This window comes from Monodon monoceros, unplaced genomic scaffold (assembly GCF_005190385.1).
Source record: "Monodon monoceros isolate NGI ecotype Baffin Bay Population unplaced genomic scaffold, NGI_Narwhal_1 Super_Scaffold_22, whole genome shotgun sequence".
NCBI classification, from domain to species: domain Eukaryota; kingdom Metazoa; phylum Chordata; class Mammalia; order Artiodactyla; family Monodontidae; genus Monodon; species Monodon monoceros.
This window is the reverse complement of record NW_021703779.1, coordinates 46,689,768-46,711,261: the sequence shown is the minus strand read 5'-3', so window position 1 is coordinate 46,711,261 and position 21,494 is coordinate 46,689,768. Positions and strand designations below refer to the sequence as shown.

General features: G+C 36.9%; 1 protein-coding gene across 3 annotated transcripts in view; it reads left to right on the top strand.

Annotated features, from left to right (window-relative positions):
• FAM120C (family with sequence similarity 120C) overlaps nt 1-21,494 on the top strand; it is a 135,132-nt gene that overhangs the window by 104,512 nt on the left and 9,126 nt on the right. For all 3 annotated transcript variants that reach the window (XM_029240895.1, XM_029240894.1, XM_029240893.1), the window contains one exon: nt 18,931-19,045. In XM_029240895.1, the coding sequence (XP_029096728.1) occupies nt 18,931-19,045 (115 nt within the window). The remainder of the gene's footprint in view (nt 1-18,930; nt 19,046-21,494) is intronic.

Below are 21,494 nucleotides of genomic sequence, written 5' to 3'. Positions count from 1 at the left end.
ATGGGCATCATCGAAGATCTACAAATAACAAATGCTGGAGAGTGTTTGGAGAATAGGGAACCCTCTTGCACTGTTTGTGGGAATGTAAATTGATACAGCCACTATGGAGAACAGCATGGAGGTTCCTTAAAACGCTAAAAATAGAATTACCATGTGACCCAGCAATCCCACTACTGGGTATATACCCAGAGAAAACGATAATTCAAAAAGACACATGCACCCCAATGTTCATTGCAGCGCTATTTACAATAGCTAGGTCATGGAAACAACCTAAATGCCCATTGATAGACAAATGGATAAAGAAGATATGGTACATATATGGAATGGAATATTACTCAGCCATAAAAAGAAACGAAATTGAGTCATTTGTTGAGACGTGGATGGATCTAGAGACCGTCATACAGAGTGAAGTAAGTCAGAAAGAGAAAAACAAATATCATATATTAACGCATATATGTGGAACCTAGAATAATGTTACAGATGAACCGTTTTGCAGGGCAGAAGTTGAGACACAGATGTAGAGAACAAACATATGGAAATCAAGGGGGGAAAACTACGGTGGGGTGGGGATGATGGTGTGCTGAATTGGGCGATTGGGATTGCCATGTATACACTCGTGTTTAAAATTGATAACTAATAAGGACCTGCAGTATAAAAAAACAAACAAAACAACTAATACTAAACTTTCTTTGGGTTATTTGTATGGAAATATGTTAATATAAATGTTTCAGACATTACATGAAATTTCTAAAAATCTTATATGTTCTGGTATAATGTTATAAGTCATAATTATAGTTATTACTTTAAAATGTATATCTCAGAAATAACTAAATTTCCTTGTCAATTGCAGTATTATGAACTTTCCAAAAAAAATAAAGAAGACAGTAAAGAAGGAATAAAGTAACAACACGTGAGCATGTAAACAGGAAAATGCCAGATTCAAATCTACAATGTCAATAATAACATTAAACTTTAGTGGATTAAAATCCAATCAAAAGGCAGAGATTGCCAGATATATGAAAATAAAATCTAAGTGTATGCTATCTGCAAGAGGCACACTTTTTAAATTTTTTTAAACGTCCATCTCCTTTAAACAACATAAACCATTTATCTCTAAATATATGTACTTTATTTTTTCTATTTTTTTATTGAAATATAGTTGATTTACAATGTTTCAGGTGTATAGCAAAGTGATTCAGTTATATGTATTGTATATATATGTATGTATATTCAGTTTTATATATTTTTTTCTTTTTCAGATTATTTTCTATTAAGGAGACACACTTAGATCAAAGATATAAATAGGTTGAAAGTAAAAGGATGGAAAAAGACATATGTACAAACAACAACCATAAGATTGCTGGAGTGACTATACTAATAATCATTAATAACCAGACAAAATAAACAGTAAGACAATAAAATGTTACTAGAGACAAGAGAGACATTTTATAATGATAAAAGCATCAATTCATCAGGGAGCTGTAGCAATTATAAATATATGCACTTAACAAAAGGGCCCAAAAACACATGAAGTGAAAACTGACAGAAATGGAAGGAGAAAGAGACAATTCAACAATAAAAATTAGAGACTTCAATACCCCATTTTCAAAAATGGATACAACAACTATGCAGAAGATGAACAAGGAAATAAAAGATATGATCTTATATGTATAAAACCCTAAAGACCCCAGGAAAACTGTCAGAACTAATAACTGAATTTAATGAAGTAGCCCAGCGGTCCCCACCCTTTTTGGCACCAGGGACTGGTTTCGTGGAAAACAATTTTTCCACATACCGGTGGTGGGGGGGGGGTGAAAGTTCAGGCGGTAATGCAAGCGATGGGGAGCCACAGATGAAGCTTTGCTCACTTGCCCATCACTCACCTCCTGCTGTGCAGCCTAGTTCCTAACAGGCCACGGACCGGGACCCCTGAAGTAGCAGGATACAAAGTCAGCACACAAAAATCAGTTGCTTTACTATACAGAAACAATAGACAATTATAAAAGCAGTTCCATTAAAAAAGCATCAAAAAGAATAAATTAATTAGGAATTAACTTCACCAAGGAGGTAAAAGACTTGTACAGTGAAAACTACAAAGTGTTGCTAAAGAAATTAAAGACATAAATAAATGGAAACACATCACATCCTCATGGATTGGAAGACTTCATATAGTTAAAATGCCACCCAAATTGATCTACAGATTTAATGCAGGCCTTATCAAAATCCCAATGATTTTTTTGGCAAAAATAGAAAAACTCATTCCAGAATTCATATGGAATCTCAAAGGGCCCCATGTAGCCAAAACAATCTTGAAAAAAGTAAAACAAAACAGGAAGACTCACACTTCTGATTTCAAAACTTACTACAAAGCTACAATAATTAAAACAGTGTGGTATTGACAAAAAGACATATGTTGACCAATGGAACAGAATAGAGAGCTCAGAAGTAAATCTTCACATTTATTGTCAAATGATTTTTGACAGGGGTGCCAAGACCACTTAATGGGGACAGGACAGTCTTTTCAACAAATGGTGCTGGGAAAACTGGATATCCATATGCAAAAGAGTGAAGTTGGACTCTCACCTAACACCAAAATACAAGATTTAACTCAAAATGGATCAAGGAACTAAACATAAGACTTAAAACAATAAAATTCTTAGAAGAAAACATAGGACAAAAGCTTCACAATATTGGATTTGGCAATGATTTCCTGGATATGCCACCAAAAGCACAGGTAACCAAAGAACAAATAGACAAATTGGACTTCATGAAAATTTTTTAAAATTGTGCATCAAAGAAACTATCCACAGAGTAAAAAGGCAACTCACAGAATGGGAGAAAGTATCTGCAAATCATTTATCTGATAAGGGATTAATATCCAGAATATATAGAAAACTTCTAAAATTGAACAAGAAAATAAAACAAACAATTCAAAAAGGGGCAAAGGACTTGAATAGACATTTCTCCAGAGAAGACATAGGAATGACAAATAAGCATATGAAAAGATGCTCAACATCACTAATCATTAGGGAAATGCAAATCAAAACTGCAATGAGATACTACTTCATATCCACTAGGATGGTAAAGGTCAAAAAATAGAAAATAACAAATGTTGTCAAAGATGTGGAGAAATTGGAACGCTTGTGCACTGTTGGTGTGAATATAAAATGGACAGCTACTGTGGAAAATAGTATGGTGGTTCCTCAAAAAATTAAAAATAGAATTGCCATATGATCCAGCAATTCCACTTCCAGCTATATAGCCAAAAGAATTGAAGGCAGGGTCTCGAAGAAATATGTGTATATTCATGTTCATAGTAGCATTATTCACAGTAGCTAAAATGTGGAAGCAACACAAGTGTCCATCAAATGATGAATGTGGTATATACATACAGTGGAGTATTATTCAGCCTTTAAAAGGAAGGAAATTCTACAATACGCTACAACGTGGATGAATCTTGAGGACATTATGTTAAGTGAAATAAGCCAGTCACGAAAAGACAAATACTGTATGATTCCACTTATATGAGCTACAGAATTGGGGTGGGGAAGAATGGGTAGGTATTGTTTAATAGGTATAGAGTTTCAGTTTAACAAGATGAAAAGAGTTACGGGGATGGATGGTGGTGCTGGATGCACAATGTGACTGTATTTAATACCACTGAACTGTACACTTACAAATGGTTAAGATTGTAAATTTTATGTTATGTGTATTTTACCACAATTTTTTTAGAGTATGACAAAACAGACAATTAAAACCAATAAATGAGGGCTTCCCTGGTGGCACAGTGGTTAAGAATCCACCTGCCAATGCAGGGGACACAGGTTCGATCCCTGGTCCGGGAAGATCCCACATGCCCCAGAGCAACTAAGCCCGTGCTCCACAGCTACTGAGCTTGCATTCTAGAGCCCATGAGCCACAACTACTGAGCCCGTGCACCACAACTACTGAAGCCCATGCACCTAGAGCTTGTGCTCTGCAACAAGAGAAGCCACCACAATGAGAAGCATGTGCACCGCAACAAAGAGTAGCACCCGCTCTCCACAAGTAGAGAAAGCCCACGTGCAGCAATGAAGACCCAATGCAGCCAAAAATAAATAAATAAATAAATGAGTTCAACAAAGTCACAGGATATAAGATCAATATACAAGTATCAATTGTAATTGATACACTAGTAATCAATATTCCAAAATAAAATGAAGAGAACAACTCCTTTTATAACAACCTCCAAAAGAATGAAATACTTGGTATAAATTTGAGAAAAGAAGTTCAAGACTTGTAAATTGAAAACTACAGTTAAAAAAGATTTAAATAAATGTAAAAACATCCCTTGTTCATGTATAAGAAGACATAAGGTTGTTAAGATGGCAGTAGTCCCCAAGTTTGATCTACATATTTAACATAATCCAAAATCCCAGATGGCTTCTTTGCAGAAGTTAACAAGCTGACACTAAAATTAATGTGTAAATGCAATGGGCTCAGAGTAGCCAAAACAATCTTGAAAAAAAGAACAAAGTCGTAGATTCACACTTCCCAATTTTGACATTTACTACAAAAGCTACAGTAATTGAGATAGTGGCATATGGATAGGCATTTAAATGAATGGAGTACAGTTGAGTTCCCAGAAATAAACCCTTCCATTTATGGTCAATTGATTTTTGGCAAGGGTACCAAGATAATTTAATGGGGAAAAATAGTCGTTTCAGCAAATAGTTTTGTGATAACAATATTCATATGCAAAAGAATGAAGTTGGACCTCTACCTCACATCATACACAAAAATTAACTCAAAATGTATCATAGGTGTAAATGTAAGAGCCCAAATTATAAAACCTTTAGAAGACAACATGTGTAAATCTTCATGATCTCAGGTTAAACAATGGTTTCTTAGATATGATACTAAAAGCATAAGTAGCAAAAAGAAATTATATAAATTGGACTAGATCAAAACTAAAAGCTTGTGTGCTGGAGACAATGCCATGAAGAAAGTGAGAACACAACTCACAGAATGGGAGAAAATATTTGCAAATCATATATCTGATAAGGGTATAGTATCCAGAATGTATAAAGAATTCTTACAACTCAATAATAAAGGAGAGATAATTTAATTTTTACAATGGACAAAAAAATTCAGTTGACATTTCTCCAAAGAAGATATGTAAATGGCCAATAAGCATATGAAAAGATACTCAACATCACTAATCTTTAGGGAGCTGCAAATCAAAAATACAATGATACCAGTTGACACACATTAGGGTGGCTATAATCAAAAAGACAGACAACGGGTGTTGGTGAGGATGTGGAGAAATTGGAACACTGCTGGTGAGAACATAAAATGAAGACACATATTCACAAAGAAACATGTTCATGAATATTCATATAACATTATTTATAATATCCAAAAAGTGGAAACAACTCAAATGTCCATCAGCTGATGAATGGGTTAACAAAATGTGGTATATTTGTACAATAGAATATTATTCAACTATAAAGAGTAATTAACTATGATTTATGCTATAACATGGATGAACCCTTAAAAACATTAGGCTAAGTGAAATACAGCAGTCACAAAATGACATATATTATATAGTTCTAGTTATATGAAATGTTCAAAATAGGTAAATCTGTAGATGTGTGGTTGCCAGGGACCTGGGGGAGGGGCAAATGTAGAGTGATTGCTAATGGATATGAGGTTTCTTTTTGGGTGATTTAAATGTTGTGGAATTATTTAGTGGTGATGGTTACACAGCCCTGTGAATATACTAAAAAACAGTGACTTATACACTTTTAATACATGAATTGTATACTATAGTAATTTTATCTCAATAAAGCTGTAAAGTAGAAAGGAAAGTGAAATAGATCCCCAGATAACCAAAGATTAAGAGAATTTATTGCTACCAATTTGCCATACAAGAAGTATTAAAAGATGTCCTTCAGATTGAAAGGAAATGACACCAAATGAATGAATAATAACCATCTGTAAAGGTAATTACATAGATATATATAAAAAGTGGTATAAATATATGTTTTCTCATTTATTCACTTAACTGATTTAAAAGACAACTGCGTAAATCACTAATTATAAAATTTTGTGTTGGTTTTAGAATAATGGTATAATATACATGAAAATAATAATGCAATGGAGGGAGGAAAGAAGTGAACTCTTTGGAGCAATGTTTCTACCTCCTACTGGAATTACTTAGTACTAATTTGATGTGGTTTGTCAGTTAAGATGTATTTCGAGGTTTTTTAAATATAAATTTATTTATTTTTGGCTGCATTGGGTCTTCGTTGTTGTGTGCGGGCTTTCTCAAGTTGCGGCAAGCAGGGGCTACTCTTTGTTGCGGTGCCAGGCTCAGTAGTTGTGGCGCACGGGCATTGTCGCTCCGTGGCATGTGGGATCTTCCCAGACCAGGGATCGAACCCGTGTCTCCTGCATTGGCAGGCAGATTCTTAACCATGAGCCACTAGGGAAGCCCAGTTAAGGTGTATTTTGTAATCTACACAGCAACCATTATGAAAATAACTAAAAATGTATAAAAAACCAACAAAAATAATTAAAATGCTACACTGGAGAGTATCTATTTAATGCAGTAGAAGGCAGTAAAAGAAGAACAAACAAAAAAGTTATGAAACCTATAAATCTAAACATATCAACAACTACATCAAATGTAAATGGACTGAACATTCCAGTCAAAAGGCAGAGATTGTGAGATTGTGAGATTGGATACAAAGCATGCACTATCTACAGGAGATATACTTTAAATTCAAAGACACAAATAGGTTGAAAGACAAAGAATAGAAAAAATATACCATGCAAACAATAACCATATGAGAATTATAATAGCTATACTAATATCAGACAAAATAGACTTTAAGACAAGTAATGTTACTGTAGACAAATAAGATTTTGTAGTGATAAAAGGGTCCATTCATCAGGAAGATATAATAATTATCAATATAAACATGTATTCCTAACAACAGTGTCCCTAAATACATGAAGCAAAAACTGGTAGAATTTAAGAATGAAATAGACACTTCAACAATGATAGCTGAAAGCTTCAATACCCTACTCTCAATAATGGCTGGAACAACTAGACAGAAAGTCAGCAAAAATACAGAAGACTTGTGCAACCAACTTGACCTGATCTGATAAAAATGATGAATTTAGATCCTTCACACTATACACAAAAATTACTCAAAATGGATCATAGACCAAAATGGGATAGTTAAAACTATCAAACTTACAGGAGAAAATTTTCATGATTTTGGGTTAGGTGAAGATTTCTTAGATACAACTGCCAAAGCAAAAGTCACCTAAAAAAAATAGATTTCATCCAAATACGAAACTTTTACGCTTCAAAAGCCACCATTAAAAAACTGAAAAAACAAACCACAGACTGGAGAAAATATTTACAAATCATATATCTGATAAAGGACTCATATCAATATATAAAGAACTCTTAAAATGTATAAGAAAATAAACAACTCAATCTAAAAATGACTAAAAGGGACTTCCCTGGTGGCGCAGTGGTTAAGAATCCGCCTGCCAATACAGGGGACACGGGTTCAATCCACGGTCCGGGAAGATCCCACATGCTGCTGATCAACTAAGCCCGCGCGCCACAATTACTGAGCCTGCACTCTAGAGCCCACAAGCCACAACTACTGAGCCTGCGTGCCACAGCTACTGAAGCCCACGCGCCCAGAGCCCGTGCTCTACAACAAAAGAAGCCACCGCAATGAGAAGCCCGTGCACTGCAATGAAGAGTAGCCCCCACTCGCCGCAGCTAAAGAAAGCCCATGCAGCAACAAAGACCCAACACAGCCATAAATAAATAAATAAACAAATAAATAAAAGAAATAATAATTAAAATGAGTAAAAGATGTGAATAGACATTTCACCAGAGAAGACATAAGTTTGGAATATAAGCACATGAAAAAATTCTCAACTTCAGTAATCATTGGGAAAATGCAAATTTAAACCACAATGAAACACCACTTCACTCAGCTGGAATAATTATAATAAAAAAGACAGACAATGACAAATGTAGGCCTGGCTGCAGAGAATTGGGATTCCCTCATACATTGCTGGTGGGAATTTAAAGTGGAGATTAGTTTGGCATTTTCTTAGAAGGTTAAACATAAATTATCATATGACTCATTTATTTCACTACTAGGTATCTACCCAAGAGCATTGAAAAGATAGGTCCACACTAAGACTTGCACATGAATGTTCAAAGAAACAGTATTCATAATAGTCAAAAAGTAGAAATAACTCAAATATCTATTAACTGGTAGATGGATAAACGTGTGATATGTCCATCAATAAAATATTACTCAGCAGTAAAATCAAACTACTGGTGCATGTCAGAGCATGAATCAACCTCAAAATCATTATGCTTCGTGACGATGAAAGAAATCAAAGAAAGTTCATACACTTACCACTGAAAAACTCAGTTCTCAAATTGATCTGTAGGTTTATTACAAAACCTGTGGGCTTAATGCAAGGATTTAATGGATGTAGACAAACTTATTCTAAAATTTATATAGAAAGGCATAGGCCCTTACAATAGCTAAAACAATCTTGCAAAAGAAGAAAGAAGTATAGGAATCACTCTACCCAATATTGAGGCTTAATATTGTAGCTAAAGTAGTCAAGACAATGGAGGTATTAGCTAACGGATAAACACATAGGTCAATGGAACAAAATTAAGAACCTAGAAATAGAACAACACAAATATGCTCAACTGATTTTTTACAAAAGTGCAAAAACAATTCAGTGGAGAAAGGATAGCCTTTTCAACAAATGGTGTTGGAACAATTGGACATCCATAGGCCAACAAACAACACTTCGACCTAAACCTCAAACATTATACAAAAATTAACTCAACCTTGTTTAAGGAAGGCATCCTAGGAACTTGCTTAAAAAACTGGGAATTTTTGAAGAAAGCACTAACCATTCTGTCTCTAGACTGCTATTCTAATCTACAGATCCTGGACTTGAGTTGCCACATTTCCTGCCTCCAGCCAGCCCTACTCGCTTCAGACTGGCCTCCACAATCTTAATTGGCAAGAGCCAATTCCTCAGTACCTATTCTGTTGCTCCTGTTTGTCCTGAATTCAGTGGTTTTTGTGTCCTGACAGACTCCTTGGTTTGTCTTGAGGCTGAAGTCAAGGGGAGATTCTCTCAGCAACCAAGGACCTCTCTGTTCAGTCCTGAATGGGTTTCTCCTCCAGTTGCAGGGCTTGTCCCTCTACTTGTGCTACTAAATGTATAAAAGTATATAGTTATACCATCCCCTAGATTCTCTAACTGTTGAATATATTGTGCAGTGTTAAATACATTGCACCCTTAAAGCTGTCTGTCCATTTAAAAACTCTGAACAAAGGGCCACCATATACTTGAGCTCAGTGTTTGGTGAAGTTTAAATGTAAATAAAATAAAAATACTAGCATATCTCCCCCCAAAATCAACTCAAAATGGATCATAGACTTAAATGTAAATATAAAACTATACAAATTTTAGAAAAATGGAAATATTTTCAGGTTCTAGAGCTAGGCAAAGTGTTCTTAGACTTGTTGCCAAAAGCATGATCCATAAAAGGAAGAATTTATAAATTGGACCTCATCAGAATTAAAAACGTTTGCCGGTTGAATGCCCATGTAAGGAGGATGAAAAGACAAGCTACAAAGTGGGAGAAAATATTTGCAAACCACATATTTGAGAAAAGCCTAGTGTCTAGAATATATAAAGAGCTCTCAAAACTCATCAAGAAAAAACCAGACAAACAATTTAATTAGAAAATGGCAAAATACATGACATTTCACTGAAGAGGGTATACGATGACCAAAAAACACATGAAAAGATGTTCAATATTATTAGCCATTAGGGAAATGCAAGTTAAAACCACAATGAGATATCATTACACACCTCTCAGAATGGCTCATTTAAGAAATAATGATAATACCACATGATGGGGAAAACACAAACTGGATCATTCATACATTGGTGTTGGAAATGTAGAATGGTACAGTCACTTTGAAAAACAATTTGGCAGTTTCTTTAAAAACCACTGTACAACTCAGCAATTGCACTGTTGGGCATTTACCCCAGAGAAGTGAACATTTACGTCCCCACAGAAACCTGTACACTAAAGTCACTAATGTTTATAGCACCTTTATTCTTTCATTTATTTATTTATTTATTCTTTTATTTATTTATTCATTCATTCTTTTATTCTTTTATTTATTCATTCATTCATTTATTTATGGCTGCATTGTGTCTTCATTGCTGCTCGTGGGCTTTCTCTAGTTGCAGAGAGCGGAGGCTACTCTTCGTTGTGGTGCAACAGCTTCTCATTGCAGTGGCTTCTCTTGTTGCAGAGCACGGGCTCTAGGTGCGCGGGCTTCAGTAGTTGTGGCACGCAGGCTCAGTGGTTGTGGCTCGAGGGCTCTAGAGCGCAGGCTCAGTAGTTGTGGCACATGGGCTTAGTTGCTCAGCGGCATGTGGGATCTTCCCGGACCAGGGTTCGAACCCGTGTCCCCTGCATTGGCAGGCGGATTCTTAACCACTGCACCACTAGGGAAGTCCCAGGACCTTTATTCGTAATACCCCAAAGTTGGAAACAACTCAGATTTCTCTCAGTGGATGAATTATTCAACTATTGTACACACATATGATGGAATTCTACTCAGCAATGAAAAGCAACAAACGTTTTTTTTTTGTCTACACCAAGCGGCTTGCAGGGTCTTAGTTCCCAGACCAGGTATTGAACCCGGGCCCTCAGCAGTGAAAGCGTGGAGTCCTAACCACTGGACCACCAGGGAATTCCCAAAAAGCAACAAACTTTTAATAACACACAACAACTTACATGAATCTTAAGGGAATTGTCTTAGGTAAAAAAACCAATCCCCAAAGATTACCTGCTGTGTGATTCCATTTATATAACATTGCTGAAATGACAAAATTAGGGAAATGAAGAACAGATTAGTGATTGCCAGGGGTTAAATACATCAGTGGGGGAAGAAGAGAGGTGTGGTTATAAAAGGTAATATGAGGGATCCTTGTGGTGGTAGAACTGTTCTATATCTTCTTTTTTTAACATCTTTATTGGAGTACAATTGCTTTACAATAGTGTGTTAAGTTTCTGCTGTATAACAAAGTGAATCAGCTATACATAAACATATATCTCCATATCTCCTCCCTCTTGCGTCTCCCTCCCACCCTCCCTATCCCACCCCTCTAGGTGGACACAAAGCACCGAGCTGATCTCCCTGTGCTATGTGGCTACTTCCCACTAGCTATCTATTTTACATTTGGTAGTGTATATATGCCCATGCAATTCTCTCACTTCGTCCCAGCTTGCCCTTCCCCCTCCCCGTGTCCTCAGGTCCATTCTCTACATCTGCGTCTTATACCTGTCCTGCCCCTAGGTTCTTCAGAACCATTTTTTTTTGGATTCCATATATATGTGTTAGCATACGGTATTTGTTTTTCTCTTTCTGACTTACTTCACTCTGTATGACAGCACCATATATATATATATATATTTTTTAACATCTTTATTGAAGTATAATTGCTTTACAATGGTGTGTTAGTTTCTGCTTTATAACAAAGTAAATCAGCTATACATATATCCCCATATCTCCTCCCTCTTGCATCTCCCTCCCACCCTCCCTATCCCACCCTGCGGCTGCTTCCCACTAGCTATCTATTTTACATTTAGTACCATATATCTTTAAGCCCTTTAAAAATTAATTTTATCAGAGAAGATATACATGGAACACCTACTGTGTATAAGGTACTGTTAGATTACAAGGTTAAAATAAAACTCGGTTAATACCCTCAAGTTCCCCCAAACTGTCCAACAAACATCTACTAAGCACCCATAGGTGCTGGGGAAACAGATATGAGAAAGACCTAGTCTCTGTCTTCGGGGAGTTCCCAGTAGAGCAGAGGAGACAGACTCATGAACAGACAACTTCAGTACAATGTGGTAAGTGCACGGAACAGTAGAGGTGAGTGTAGAGAGCTCTGGGAGTACGTAGGAGTTATTAACCTATCCAGGCTACACAGGGAAGGGATTAGGAGTAGTGTTGGGAGCTTATAAAGCAATAAGAAGGTAAGAAAAGAACCATCTGGCATAGATAAATATATAACAGTGCCCCCCAAACAGCCTTCTTACTTTATACTTGAGGAGCAAACTAAGGAGTAGAGTCTGTAGAAAACAATGGAGTGACGAATTCTTTCCTCCCTCGTCTCCATATGTTGTGGTTAACCCACCACATATGCTCCCTAGAGGTTCCAATCCACATCTACAGTCTGAAACCTAAGCATCTCCATGCGTAATGGGGCCTCAAGAAATGTCATGGAACACTGACTCTCATTGACAGAACAATATCCTCCTAAGTCGCTTCATGATCTGCTATAGCATATCCTCTGGGGGTTTCAGAAGATTGGACCTCTAATCACTGGTTGGGGCATGTGTATCAGCTTTTTCAGAAAAGATTATTTGGCTGAAGAGCCTCACATATCCTATCATAAAAGTTACAATTCTCTATCCTATGTTGCTGTCTTAACATACCTTAAACTAAAACTGTATTCATAAAGGGTTTATATACATTTTTAAAACAACAAAATATTCTTTAAATATAAGGCAATCTTTTAGTTTTTTTCACATGCTGTTTTCATCAACCTTATCAGTTCCCTGAACCTGCTGGTTGTGCTGTGGAGAGCCTGTAGAATCTAATCCTTGTCTTTCTGTGTCTGACTTACTACACTTAGTATGTTAATCTCTAGGTCCATCCATGTTGCTGCAAATGGCATTATTTCATTCTTTTTTATGAGAAAGACAAATGTCATATGATATCGCTTATATGTGGAATCTAAAAAAAATGATACAAAGGAACTTATTTATAAAACAGAAACAGACTCAAGACAGAAAACAAACTTATGGTTACCAAAGGGGAAAGGTAGGGAGGGATAAATTAGGAGTATGGGATTAACAGATACACACTACTATATATAAAATAGATAAACAACAAAGGCCTACTGTATAGTACAGGGAACTATATTTAGTATCTTGTAATAACCTATAATGGAAAAGAATCTGAAAAAGAAGTGTATATACAGATATATATATATATATATATATATATATCTGAATCGCCTTGCTGTACACCTGAAACTAACACAACACTGTAAATCAACTATACTTCAATAAAAATAAAAGTTAAAAAAGAATCTAATCCTTGAACCAGACTTCAGGGTTAGATGTTGAGTCTCAGTGACAAAGCCTTACTTCTCACCACTTTCTTGTGTAGAGATATTTGCTGCCCAAGGCTGTTGCCTCCTAAAACTTAGCCTAACTAGAGCCTGATTGGATTTGGCCACTAGAAAGCCTGCTGCACTTTTGATGCATGGTTTCCTGTGCTCCAGAGAGCTCTGCTGTTCAGAGGCTCATAAAGCACACTCCTGGACAGCTTCTCAGGCCCGGGTTTCTGCTCCTTGGCCGGCTCTGTGCTTTATTACCTCCTGAGGTACTTACCCACTTGCCTGTTCTCAAGTTACTTCCCCAGGCCCACAGTTTGACAGTGCTTTCCTAGGGGACACAGCCAGCCTCCCTGTTGCTCCAAACCAGCTGGAGGACTTGCAAAAGCCAGAAGCAACCACTTACATGGGCCTGGCCTTGAAAATGGAATGCCTCACCTTTCTCACACCAATTAGTGAAGGATGGGATCTGTATTAAAGGGAAGAATGCTAAGTGAATCTTTCCAGAAAATGAACGGAAAAGACAAGCAAGGAGGGGTGGGCATGTTCTTCAAATGGTAGGGCTCCTTGTTCTGTTGGGAATCATTCCAGAGCTGGAAAAGATGCCAGAGCTGTGGGAGAGGGTGAGCAAATGAGCTAATGATCAAGCATTTTGACCTGGGTTCAAGTGGATATGGCAGAACTACCTTAGACCATGTTCCAACTTCACTCTTTTCCTTAAATTTTATTTTATGCTCCTTTCCAAAAAAGTTGCTTTTTAGTTTTTGTTTGTTTGCTTGTTTATTCATTTGCAAAAGGGAGTTGGCAAACCCAAAACATGGTTGGATGTCAAAGGAGTTGGTTAGAACATTTGAGTCCTATACAAACACCATAATCTAAGGTCTTGGCCCAAGCTACAAACAATTTCAAGAAACAACAAGTACACAGTGATTAAGTTGAAGCTAACATAAAAGGATTTCCAAGGTTGAGACCCTATGGATCCCACAGGGGAGAGGAATAAGAAGCACTTCATTGAGAGTTCCCTACTCAATATAGCTCTCATTAAGTGCTCACCAATTTAAATGTAATTCCACCAATAACCACTCTGTGAGGAAGGTGTTGTTATTCTCCCTATTGAACAGATAAGAAGGCAAGTTTCAGAGAGGTGAAGTGACTTTCCTGAGTTCAAACGTTACTAAATGGCAGAGCCAGGATTTGAACTCATGCCTAACACACAGTAGAGTCTCAGCTCATGCATATTGTTTATGGAATGAATAAATGAATGAACAGTCTTTTTGAGTAGAACTGTTCTGTATCTTGATTGGGTCAGTATCAATACCTGGTTGTGATGTTGTACTATAGTTTTGTAAGATATTACCATTAGGAGAACTGGGTAAAGTGTTCAAGGGATCCCTCATTTTTATTCCTTACAACTGCATGTGAATCTACAATAATATCAAAATTAAAAGTTTAATTAAAATAAAAACTATGCTAAGGAAAGAAGCCAGACACAAAAGGCCACATATTATATTATTCCATTTATATGAAATGTCCAGAAAGGCAAGTATATAGAGATAGAAAGTTGTTAGAGATAGTAAAGTTGATAGAAAGTGATTGCCCAGGGGTGGGAATGGGGAGTGACTGCGCATGGGCCTGAGGGATCTTTTGGGGGCAATGCAAATGTTCTAAAACTCAACTGTGGTGATAGTTGCCCAACTCTGTAAGTTTACTAAAAATCATTAAATTCTACACTTACAATGGATGAATTGTATGGTGTGTAAACTATGCCTCAATAAAGCATTTTTAGGTAAGTTTCTGTATATGTAAAATTACTGCAAAATAAAAGATTTATTTTGAAAAAATGAAGTAGTGTTAAAGAACAAAATAAAGACTTGAGACCCTCCCCACAAAAAAGGAAAGACGTAAAAAGATCAATAACTATGACTATATCTATATGCCAAAATACATAAAATTAAAAGACAAATGACAAACTGGGAAAATATTTGCTACAGTTATAGCAGACAGTGTGTCAGTATTCTCAATATATAAAAGCTTTTTAAATACTAGCATCCCCAAACAAAAATGGGTAAATGACACTCTCTTCGGATTCATTTGTTTACAAGAAAGAAAAGCCACTCTAGCTCTCTTGTTGTAAAGATATAACAGGTAGTCTCATAGTCATCTAAGGACCAGAAAAGTGGTGTACACAGGGAATAGTACTGGAAAGGCAGGAACAGAGACTGCCCACTCTCTCACGGACCTGTGTAGCTCTTCTTTCTGCTTGTCTGTTTCATCATCCTCTGAATCTCTTAGCTCAAATTCTCAAGACTCTGGCAAGCCATGGATTGATTTTACTTGGATCAGCTGTCCACTGTGTGTCCAAATAGCTGTCACTATTATAAAGATAAGGCTTTAGATTATCTGAGACAGAGCAATAGACAGAACAAGCAAATTCACTGACATGTCTATGATAGACATAGACCAGCCATAGAAGTAAATACGTGTTTGGGAAAAATATGCAACCTCATCATTAGCAATCAAAGAGACAGAAATTTAAATAGCAAGAGACTTTTTTTGCCCATAAAAACATCAAAGATTAATGATAATTCATGCTGACATACTACTGGGAGATAGGACAAATGGGTCTGGAAAACAATTTTTTTAATTAATTAATTTGTTTTTATTTTTGGCTGTGTTGGGTCTTCATTGCTGTGCGTGGACTTTCTCTAGTTCCGGCGAGCAGGGGCTACTCTTCGTTGTGGTGCACGGGCTTCTCATTGCAGTGGCTTCTCTTGTTGCAGAGCACGGGCTCTAGGCGCGCAGGCTTCAGTAGTTGTGGCACGCGGGCTCTAGAGTGCAGGCTCAGTAGTTGTGGCGCCCGGGCTTAGGTGTTCCGTGGCGTGTGGGATCTTCCTGGGCCAGGGCTCGAACCCGTGTCCCCTGCATTGGCAGGCGGATTCTTAACCACTGTGCCACTAGGGAAGCCCTGGAAAACAGTTTTGCAATATGTATTGAGGACCTTTAAAATGGACATAGCCTTTGACATAATAATTCCACTTCTAGAAATCTATCTTAAGGGAATGAATAATCAGAGATACAGCAAGATTTATATATGTGAATATCTTTGTAGTATTTTTTATAATAAAAGAAAAACAATGAACAGTATAAGTGTCCAATATTATAGGATATTTAAGTAAATTGATAAACATACGAGGAACATACAGTCATTTGAAATCATATTTTTGAAAAGTATTTAATGAATGAAAGGTTCTTATAGTATTATGTTGAGTGAAAAAAGCAAGATATAATATTCTATATATAGTGTGAAAGAGAGAGAAAAAATTGAGATTTGAGATGCTAGGAAGAAAGAAGCCAAAATCGTGAACTTAACAGTGGTTATATCTAAATGGTAAGATTACAAATTACTTCCGTTTTTACTTTTCATTTTCTTCATACATTTTTTGGCTTTTTAAATGTTTTCTGAATGAGAATGAACTTGAACTTTTGTAATCAGAATAAAATCATAAATGTTGCTTAAAATTCAAAGACAGGGAGGAAAGACATGGAGTAAAAGTAGAGACCACTAAATATTAAAGCATATTTAAAATTTAAGTCAGTATGGTACTGGCATGAGAAATAAAACACAGAATAAATAGGGTAGAAACAGATTCTTGTACGTGTGAGAATTTAATATAAGATATGGGAGGCTTCACCAAATAGTAAAAGAAGGATTATACCATGATTGAATTAGTTACAAATAGTAACCAAGAGTTCTGCTATGCCATATGCTAAGTGCTTTTACATTCATTTTCTCCTTTACTTATTACAACCTTTGAGATTTAGATAGTATTATCCCCATTTTAGAGATGAGTGAACTCAAGTCCCTAGAGCTTTAGGCATTTGCCCAGAGTCACATATAAAAGTAGTGGAACCTATGTTGGAACCAAGTATGTCAGATTGCAAGTCTCTATTCTGTTCTACCACATTCTATGTATATAAAGTTCCTGGCAAGGTATCTAGAATACAAGAGGCATGTAGTAAGTGTTATTCCTATGAGTAACTTATACTTTTCTGCATATATTATAATGTAATATTTAATGCTTTATATAGTATATACAATAATGTAAATACTAGTAATAGTAATATGATAAATATATCATCTTAATAACTCTTGTCTTTGTCCCCTGGCCTTCTCTGTGCCCTCAGCCAGTGCCTTTGTTCAGACCTCTTTGGCCACAGGTTGCTTCAGTTGCCTCCTAACTGGTATCCATACCTCTTGTCCCTTACCCTCTGAGCCAGTCAATATCAAACCAATCTCCTGCTGACAATCCTTAACTGTCTTCGTATATTTTCAGGGTGAAGTTCCAAATTTCTTAATATTGTTTCTGAGACCCTTCACGATCTGGCCTACTTTCTTTTTTTTTCCAGTTTTATTGAAAAATAATTGACATACATCACTGTATAATTTTAAGGTCTACAGCATGATGGTTTGATTTACATACATTGTGAAATGATTACCACAATAGCTTTAGTTAACATCCATCATCTCATATAGATACAATAAAAATAAAAGAGAAAAAATTTCTCCTTATAATGAGAACTCTTAGGTTCTACTCTCTTAATAACTTTCCTATATACCGTGCATCAGTGTTAGCTATAGTCACTATGTTGTACTTTACATCCCTAGTACTTATCTTTTAACTGGAAGTTTATAACTTTTGACCACCTTCTAATTCCTCCTCCCCCACCTCCCCCATCCCCTGTCTCTGATAACCACAAATATAATCTCCTTTTCAATGAGTTTGGTGGGGTTTTTAAAGTTTATTATCGTATTCCACATAAAAGTGAGATCGTACAATATTTTTCTGTCTCTGACTTATGTCGCTTAGCATAATGCCTTCAGGGTCTATCCATGTTGTTGTAAGTGGTAGGATTTCCTCATTTTTGTATGGCTGAATAATATTCCATGGTATATATAAACACCACAACTTCTTTAGCCATTTGTTCATTGATGGATGCCTAGGTTGTTTCCATGTCTTGGCTATATAATACCGCAGTGAACATGGGGGTGCAGGTATCTTTTCAAGTGCATGTTTTTGTTTCCTTTGGATATAGCATTACAGGAGGTAGAATTGCTGGATGATGTAGTCGTTCTAGTTTTAATTTTTTGAGGAACCTCCATACTGTTTTCCATAGTTTGGCCTACTTTCTAATCTCACCTCCTGTCACTGCAAACCTGCTTAGCTCCAGCACTATGGGCCCTGGTATAGCATACTGAACTCCACACCTCCATGCCTTTACACATGCTGTTCCCTCAGTCTAGAGCATCCTTTCTCCACCATTTGTCTCACTGATTTCTATAGCCCTTTGTAACAGCTCCTACTGACTTTTTCTTCAGGATGCCTTCCTTACTCTTCCAGTAGTAGCCCTCTTCTGTGCTCCTGTAGCACCCTGTGCATTCTTCTATCTTGGTACTTAACACACTGTCCTGTCTTTGTTGACATACGTGCCTGTCTCCCCTAGATGGTAAGTAACCAAAGGCAGAGATTCTTTTACGTTATTTCATTGGAATTATCAGAACCTAGCTAGGGTCTGGCCCATGGCCAGACCCTAGCTTAATAAGTGTTTGTGAAATGAATAAATGAGCTTTTGTCACCTAATGATGCTTTTATCTTCTAGATATATGGTTCAGTGGCCTGGTGGCCGAATCCTGCATCGCCATGAGCTAGACACCTTCCTTGCACAGGCAGTATCTACTCAGCTTTATGAACCAGATCAGCTTCAAGAACTCAAGGTGATTTGATCGATCCTCATTTAAATTCTTTCTTTTATGAGCTCATAGCTTTATTTTAGGTCTTTTTTTCCTGGAGCTGGGGAGAAGAGTAAGTTCTGCAGGTAAATGTTTGATTTACTTTAGCCAAATATTTATGTCTATTAATAAAGCCAACACTGTTCACGTAGTGATAGGTGAGAATGGGTAGAAAAAAATGGATATTGTGTAAGGCAAATAAGTTGTGGCCCATAGGCCACAGTAAGGTTTCCAACTCTTACAAAAGATGCTACAGGGGACTTATCCTGGTGTTCCCTGTTTGTCTCTGAGTAAATGTCCACCCTCCCTTTTTTATTGAAGTATAGTTGATTTACAATATTGTGTTAGTTTCAAGTGTAAGCACAGTGATTCAGTACTTTTGCAGATTATATTCCATTGTAGGTTATTATAAGATAATGGGTATAATTCCCTGTGCTACCCTCCCTTTTTAAATAATACTTATTGGGTGTTAGAGGAAAGTCTAGAAAAGCATAAGGAAGAAAGTAAATCCACCATATAACTGAAGGCAGTAGAATATAGTAGGTTGGAGGGCAGGCTCTGAAGCCAGGCTGGCTTGACTTTGAATCTTAGCTTCATTACCTTCTAGCTATGTGTCCTTGGGCAGGTTGCTTAACCCCTGTAGCTTCAGTTTCCTTACTTGTAGGGTTATGAAGATATTAAATAAAATAATCCATGCAAAACACTTAGAACAGTGTCTAGCACATTTTTAAGTACACAGTACTCAATAAATATTATGTACTAATGCAGGACATTCCTCTTCTGACTTCAGTAGCCATGGTCCTTTCAGGCCCTAGTATAAACTAGAAGATAAAGTCTAGTAAGTCTTACAAAATCTTGATTTCAGTAGGGTCAACTAAGGAAAAGATGAAAACAGTCTTAGACAGGCAGTGTGGGTTCCTTTTTACAGTAAATGTGATACTGCTTGGTGCTAGAGCAGGTACTGACAACTCCACACCACACCTAGGAGGGGGCCTGCAAGTACTTCCCCTTTTCCTGGTAAAGCCATCTAACAGGCCAACTTGAGATAACCACTGTGAACATTTTGATGGTTTTTTCCAGACTTTTGTCATGTATTTTCTACATAGTTGAAATATTATTTATGTAATTATATACTGTATTTTTAAACTTAATATAGCACATATTTTCTATGTCTTAAAATTTTCTGCTAAATATTTTATCATATGGATGTATCATTTAATTATTCTAATGTTGGCCATTTGGTTTCCAGTTTTCACCTATTATATGTAATTATTAACATCTTTTTTTAAAATTTTTTTAGGCTGCATTGGGTCTTCGTTGCTGCACGCGGGCTTTCTCTAGGTGCAGCGAGCGGGGGCTACTCTTCGTTTCGGTGCGCGTGCTTCTCATTGCGGTGCACGTGTTCCTCATTGCAGTGGCTTCTCTCGTTGCGGAGCTTGGGCTCTAGGCACGCAGGCTTTGGGAGTTGTGGCACATGGGCTCAGTAGTTGTGGCTCGCGGGCTCTAGAGCGCAGGCTCAGTAGTTGTGGCGCATGGGCTTAGTTGCTCTGTGGCATGGGGGACCCTCCTGGACTCGGGTTTGAACCCATGTCCCCTGCATTGGCAGGCGGATTCTTAACCACTGTGCCACCAAGGAAGTCCTGTAATTAATATCTTTATGCATAGAGCTTTATTCACATCTCTACTTCCTTAGAATAGATTCCTAAAAGTAGAATTTCTGAGTCAACAAATGTGAACATTTTTAAGGTTCTTGATATATATTGCTTAATTGTAATATACATTACTCATTAGTTTTGAGTGTGCCCATTTATTTCACCATATCCTCATCAGCATTGGGTGTTCTTTTGGTCTTTAGTTTTGTTTTAATTTTTTTCTAATTTGACAGGCAGAAAAAATGGTTCCTCAAGTGGGTGTCTTTTTAAGGTTTTAAAGCTGATTTTTTTTTTTTTTGTAATGAGTATCATCCAAACCATCTCAGGGAAACAAATGGATGGAGGCCGCTTATGCACTCAAATGTCTGTATTGAAAGGCAACATGTTCTAATTTAACTGGAATAATCAGCAAAACAGGAATAAGCAAATGTAACCAATAACAGTAATTTCTTTTTTTTTAACACCTTTATTGGAGTATAATTGCTTTACAATGGTGTGTTAGTTTCTGCTTTATAACAAAGTGAATCAGTTATACATACACATATGTTCCCATATCTCTTCCCTCTTGCGTCTCCCTCCCTCCCACCCTCCCTATCCCACCCCTCTAGGTGGTCACAAAGCACCGAGCTGATCTCCCTGTGCTATGTGGCTGCTTCCCACTAGCTATCTATTTTACGTTTGGTAGTGTATATATGTCCATGCCACTCTCTCACTTTGTCACAGCTTACCCTTCCTCCTCCCCATATCCTCAAGTCCATTCTCTAGTAGGTCTGTGTCTTTAT